General features: G+C 33.3%; 1 protein-coding gene across 1 annotated transcript; it reads right to left on the reverse strand.

Moving 5' to 3' along the window:
- Positions 1-723: 723 nt before the first annotated feature.
- LOC134280488 (uncharacterized) lies at positions 724-6,227 on the reverse strand. Its single transcript, XM_062762897.1, has 2 exons — positions 6,205-6,227; positions 724-2,450 (listed from the first exon to the last, which is right to left on the reverse strand). The coding sequence occupies exon 2, from the start codon at positions 1,737-1,739 to the stop codon at positions 789-791; it is 951 nt and encodes a 316-aa protein (XP_062618881.1). The 5' UTR covers positions 1,740-2,450; positions 6,205-6,227; the 3' UTR covers positions 724-788.
- Positions 6,228-6,618: the final 391 nt, after the last annotated feature.

A 6,618-nucleotide genomic window follows, 5' to 3' on the forward strand; every position in this document is an offset into this window, starting at 1 on the left:
AGTGAAACAAATTCCATATTCAAGAACAGGAACATATTTTTCTTTTTTTGATATTTCCTTTGCCTCTGTATATCGTAATACAGTCAGTGGCTACATGATGTCATAGTTGAGCCGTTGAGACGCCATGACTTAGTTACCTTTTATCAGGTCAAGAAATTAAAAAAAAAAACCACTCTTCGTTACGGGAAGGAAAATCGAGAGTTTTATTGCTTCTGATATTTGTCACACTGTGAAAGGTTATCATTTTGATATCCTTTCACACATGACAAATATCATTTTATTCAATGAATAAATTACAGTATTTTAATGTTCAATGTAATAAAGACTGAGAAATATAAATATGTAATGAGGATATGTAAATGATAATCTATATCAGGTTAACTCCTACAAATGTCTGACATTTATGTATATGAAGGATTCTGTCGACAAATTCCCTGTATTCTCGTTACTGTAGCTGTTTCTATTTTGTTGAATGGTTCTTGTCTGAGAGATCGTTCGTATGAGTATAGAGCAGCCTGGAGGTTCCCTGTTACCTGTTGACAGATCCCCAGAATCTGCCAGGATATGTCTCTGATCTCTTTGGGTATAAGCTGGCCCTGATCATTGTGGACCAGGGTCTGTAGATCATCTAGAGTTATTTGTACTCTCACTGTGTCTGCATGTCTGTAGCAAAAGATCTGTAGCATGTGTAGAAGTATAAAGGGTGGGATATATAAAATATATAAAAAATGGTAACCTTTCTGTAGATTAGACTGTTGTTCTAGCATCAACTCACTGATGTAACTGATTTAATGGCAAAGTCCCATATCCATTGCTACAGCCTGTCTCATCTTTGAACACCAGGACTGTCTCCCTACTGCCTCAGTATACAAATCTTTATCTACATTTGTCCTATGCATCACATATGGCTGTGCTATCTTGACCTTGATCATCTCTATAATAAATAATGCTTTCATGTATCTATGTGTCTTGTAATAATACATGGCTAGGTACAGTATGCCAGTAATAAAACCAAACTTGGCTGCTAATTTCAACATATGACAGGAGATTATGTCAGCTCTGTACCTCAGATTGTTTTTAAGTGTATAAATATTGCTTTGTGACATGTGTAATATAAACGCACTTTGCTGAAGGACAGAAGCAGTAAGTTTCTGTAGGAGAAGGACTTGATACTGTGTCAGGAGGGGTGAACCTATCATCTGTTCTATTGTATGTAGACACCTCATACTCCTTTGTAGCTTTAATGTGATTATTGTGTCTTGCGATTGTATTTCATCAAATAGGCTTACATCAAACATAGTCTCAGAAATCAGAGTTTTTTCATCCGTAGAGATGGAAAGCCTGGGGTTATTGAGGACATTTATTATATTAGAACTTATAGAAGGACTGTGTAACAGGACTGCTAAACCCTTCTCATACAACCCATACAGTCTATCAAATAATTGAACTTGTTTGTGGCCATGAATTTTACTCAAAAACATGTTGTTATCTGGAATGAAAAAGTTAGGACAGACCCCCTCATACACCCATTTAAGGATGAGTTTAAAATAGACCCCAAAACACCCCAGGATATTTTGTGGATACCAATGAGGCATTGTATTTTGTTGAATCACCCAGAAAATTGCTGTTTTTATATGATAGGAACACAGTAATTTATCATCGTCACCTACTCCATTGTTAATTATTTCTGTTAAGAACAATTTAAGCAAGCTGTAAGTTAGGAATTGACAGTGGTTCATAGCATACACTAGTTTTTGTTCTGCTAGAGAGAAAGAAATTCTCCATTCAAGGTCTTCATGTCTTCCTAGATTATGTCCGATTGCTACAAAGTGACATCCATTTTCACTATGCAATCAACAACATGAGGCGGGGGCCATGATTGACACCTATATATCCATGAGGAGGCAGGTGGAGGCCAAAAGTCACTAACAAAACAGTGAACATCATCATACTCTATTCTTCCAATAAGTCCACTGGCACAAGGTCCATGTTCAGTTGTGTTAATTATTGATGAAGAACACACGATCTGTCTGAATTTAGAACTAGATATGTAATGTCTGTTATTCATTCTAACACAAGCTCTCTGAATGTCTCTGTATCTGCATGGTGACAGTAAGTATAACAAAGCGAATCGTGGTGGACTATCAGAACAGTCACAGAGGATCAGTGTTTGTCTGTGTGTGTTATAATACCGACACTAAGAGAAATTCCAGACCACACGGTGATATTCTGGCCAGTACATAAAGTCTGCATCTGACCCTTTCAATCTGAATCCTTCTGGTCGACTTCCACTCACCGTCTCCCTGAACTCATCCATTGTTTTCACTTGATTTACCACAAGCTCCCAGATGTCCACCACATCTCTCCTCATGGCAACCAGTTGTGAGGTTCCCACTTTACGACACAGTCTCACAAACACTGACTCTGATATGTGTTGCAAGGCAGTATCACTGAAATGAATGAAGTCATATTTATGCATATATATCTTGTATAAAAATGTCACTTTAAATTTGTTTAAATAAATCAGTATTAATTACCATCGATATTTTTTAAACCTTGAATTCACGATTCATTTTTGTATTGCCTGCAGAGCAGAACGACGCTTATGGATTACTCTTCCCTTTTCCCAGAGTTTACGTGTCTGTCATTCTGTTCATCCGTTTGTTCTTCTGTCTTGTGTCTCAAATTTATATGGATTTAATATTCACACTTGTATTACTTGACCCCAAGGCTTGTGAAAAATACCATTGTTTCCGATCTCTTGACCTTTGAACTTGACCTACTTATCAAATGAGTATATACACCCGAAATACAGCATATTTTGACATTTACAAAGTGATTTAGTACTTGTATTGTCTTACATAAGATATTATTTAAAATACCAGCTTTACAGTCCACTTGACCTTTGACCTCTTTAGCAAAAATTCTGAGACAAAAATCATGTCTCGTGAATTTTGAGAGTCAGACCAGTTTAAATAACTAACGATACGGTATTTTACATTTATCTGAATGTGTAGCACGGTATTTCCAAATAGATCGCACTTCAAATAAAGTTGTAAAGTGTTGTTGTTGTTGTTTTGTTGTTTAACGTCCCTCTTGAGAATTTTTTCCACTTATATGGAGACGCCACCAATTGCCGGCGGAGAGCTGCAATTTTTTTCCTTTACTCAGCTTTCAGAAACACTGAAGAGTGAGGGATCTTTTTTGTGCTGGCATCTACTACGACTCAGTGAGAATTACAGTAAAGAAAGACTTAAATCCCTTTAGGGATTGTGGAATAAGTATTTGATAAAATGACAAATAAATTCTAATTTCTTATAATTTTAATTTCATTATTCTTTTTATCCCCAAGATATGGGAATCAAAGTGTGACCAAGTAATTACATATTTTAATTCATATATTTATTTAGGCTAATACCTTACTCACTTTTTTCTTATTCGATTATTGAATTAAGTGAATATGATTCTAACATTTTGTAAAGGCTTTTGTCGAACACCCTTCTGTAATCTCATTCCTGACTGGCGAATACTCATGTTCGATTGAAATTACTTGTCCCGCCAGCCAGTTTTCAAGGTCACAACTCCTCGAGGCCGTGCTGTCCGTAAAGGTATTTGCTTTTGAAATACTTTTCTTTTTCATAACTTGTTATTTTTTCTCATAACATGTTATTTTTCATTATATTTGAAGTTATAATTATGTATTTTTTTTTATAGACACATGCCATTGTCCTTTATTGCTGTTTAATAAAGATTTAAACGTGACCTGGTCTTGTTTCTGCTCGTTACAATAGTTTATTTTCACATTTTATATTCTATAAGTATTTCACTAAATGAGCATAAAATATAATACTGATCTCTCTAATGAGCTATTTACATCTTTAATGATGCCATAAGGCAGACAACACATGCATTCCTCAGAACATTCTTGTTTCCTCAACTAAATCATCAAATTTTTCAAAAATAGCATTGAAAAGTGTCTAATGTACGAGGGTTGATCCAAAAGTAATGTAACTGTGTCAATATCTTTAGTATTTGGCGTCATATTATCAAATATAATATACCAAAAAATACATAAAACTAAATTTAATCAAAATTGATAATTTCATTTAATAAGGTTTACTTGAATTAATTTTATAGACGTATTAAACATAAGAGGTGTCGCCGCATCACAACTAAACGTCACGTTTTGATTTGAATATTGTTAGAATGAAAAAAAAAACAAACAAATTAAAAAGCATCGAAAAAAAAATCTTATCTCCCAATATTTTAAAAGAAAAATTTTACATTTTCTAGTCTTAAGTTGAAAATAAAATGACGTCATCGCTTCTTGATCATATACATTGTTGTTTCAATCTATTGGATTAAACAAAAGAATTGTCGAAATGGAGAAAAACTGCTGAAATGATCTGCAATGCGTTTTTGCTTCAAAATGGAGAAATCGCTCTTAGAAACAGTTACGATAATAATCAGACACACCGAGGATAGAATGTAAATAAGAGACTTGTTTATACAATACAGATAGTTTCAGCGATTTTTAGCTGGTCATGGGTCACTGAATGATCAGCAGAGGACAGAAGACCGAAAAACGAAGGTCGGGCGTAAACGTTCTTGAAATGGTGTCCGACGTTGTTCAAACAGAGAGACGATAAGACGGTTAGAGCGATATAAGAAAACTTTAAGTTTTTCTTATGGTACTGTTCAAAGAATTTTGACAGATAACTAAATTATGTATAGACTGAGTTTACAATGGGTGCCAATAGTTTTTATAAAAAGAAAAATATGTGAATGTGTTTGTGAATCTCAAATATTTTTAATGAAACGGAGGGGAAGCGTTTAAGTGTATGACGCCGCGAATTCATCATAATTATGACGTTATTTAGGTGCGGCGACTACCATAATTGCACTTTGTATATAATTCGATATTTTGAAAAGTATACATCATTTTTAAAATTTGATTTTTTTTCAGGACAGATTTGTAATACATATAGCTCTGATCATGAATAATTTTCAAAACTTTGACATTTCTTTTATGACCACTTGCTCTTAATTTTTAGGTATTAAAAACAATACCTTTATATGCTTATTTTTACACAGGAGCACGTGCAAAAACACTGTGAAATGCTAAAAATAGATTATTTTCAGACAGTATTGTTCTACCAAAAATATGCGCTAAAAAGAATAAAAAATGTCAAATCACATTCAAGATAAACATGTATTTAAATTATTTGACTTGTATCTTTAAAATGAAGGCAAAATCATTGTAATTCATCTCGCATGAAAAATTATAAAGGAGCACAACGTAAGTATTACCCCATTTTTCTTGTCGTATTTTTTGCAATTCCGACATGCATAAAAGCTAATATCTTAAAAAGTCTTTGTGTGAAAATGTTGTAGTTCATATTTTTTGAAAGAAATGAATTATCTCTTTATTTTAATTAAGAAAAAAGTATACCTTTATGATAAAATAAACGAGAAATGTGAAGTTTTCTTTTATTTTCGTACTCTTATGTCATAAATATTGACCTTTCTGCACTAAGACAAGGGTAAGTAAGCACTGACAAACATCTGAATATAACACTATTTCGCGGAAAACAAATAATTCGTTTTGATTTGTAACAATTTACACTGATTTAATCTTTTCTTTTTGATTCCAATCACCCCCCCCACCTCTTCCTCGTCAACAACCAACTCCTATAAGCATTATCCTAGGAATGACTTTATACAATTAAATCTAAATGTGCTAATCAATAAGCAAATATAGGTAAACGTACATTTTAAAATTTTTTTCTTAGTTTTATCGAGAAAATACAATTAATGGTAAATATGAAATTAAACGTATTACCCTGATTTAAGCTGCTTTCTTTGCTGAATTTTATTTTATCTTTTTGCACTTATATCAGCATATTATCGAGGTGTTTTTTCACAACTGAAATTGCTATGAATTATCAACCCAAGGAAGAGATTTCTAATATTAACAAACTCCATCAATCAAATAAAACTGCTATTAAAGATGTATAAATTTTCGTTTTGTAAATTGTGTACGCTATTGATTATAAACAATGGTAAGCCTATACCATAGTTGCAAAAGTCAACAGGTAAAAGCAAACGTCGCTATTGTGACGTCACATAACGCTGCTTTGACGTAGAACGACATAGATCCCCCCTTAAGAGTACACGTTATATATAGCAATAATTAAAACTTACATTTGTGATCGTCTAATGACTTCCATTTTTACAGGTAACATCTGAAAAGTTTCAGGTATAATAAGTATAGAAAAAATCTCTTACATGAAATATAGATGAAGATAACGAACAGTATTATTCAAGCTCAAAAGTCCATAGAATAGTACAAAATAGGAGCAGGGCAAACACAAACATCTAAAACACCAGAGGTGGGATCAGGTGCCATGGAGGAGTCAGCATCACCTGTCTACCGGTCATACCTGTTGTGTGCTCCTTGTCATGATCGGGAAATATCTGAAAAAATCCGTCATCAATTCATGTGTAAATGAAGGCATTACAATTAGTGTAGAAGAACGTTAGTCAACATTTGACTCTATGATAAAAAAAATGTATTTGCTGACAAGGTAAGATATCTTCAATTTAAAATAATAATAG

The sequence above is a fragment of the Saccostrea cucullata genome, unplaced genomic scaffold (assembly GCF_032062105.1).
Source record: "Saccostrea cucullata isolate Sc308-1 unplaced genomic scaffold, CSIRO_AGI_Scuc_v1 ctg5869, whole genome shotgun sequence".
Classification (NCBI taxonomy): domain Eukaryota; kingdom Metazoa; phylum Mollusca; class Bivalvia; order Ostreida; family Ostreidae; genus Saccostrea; species Saccostrea cuccullata.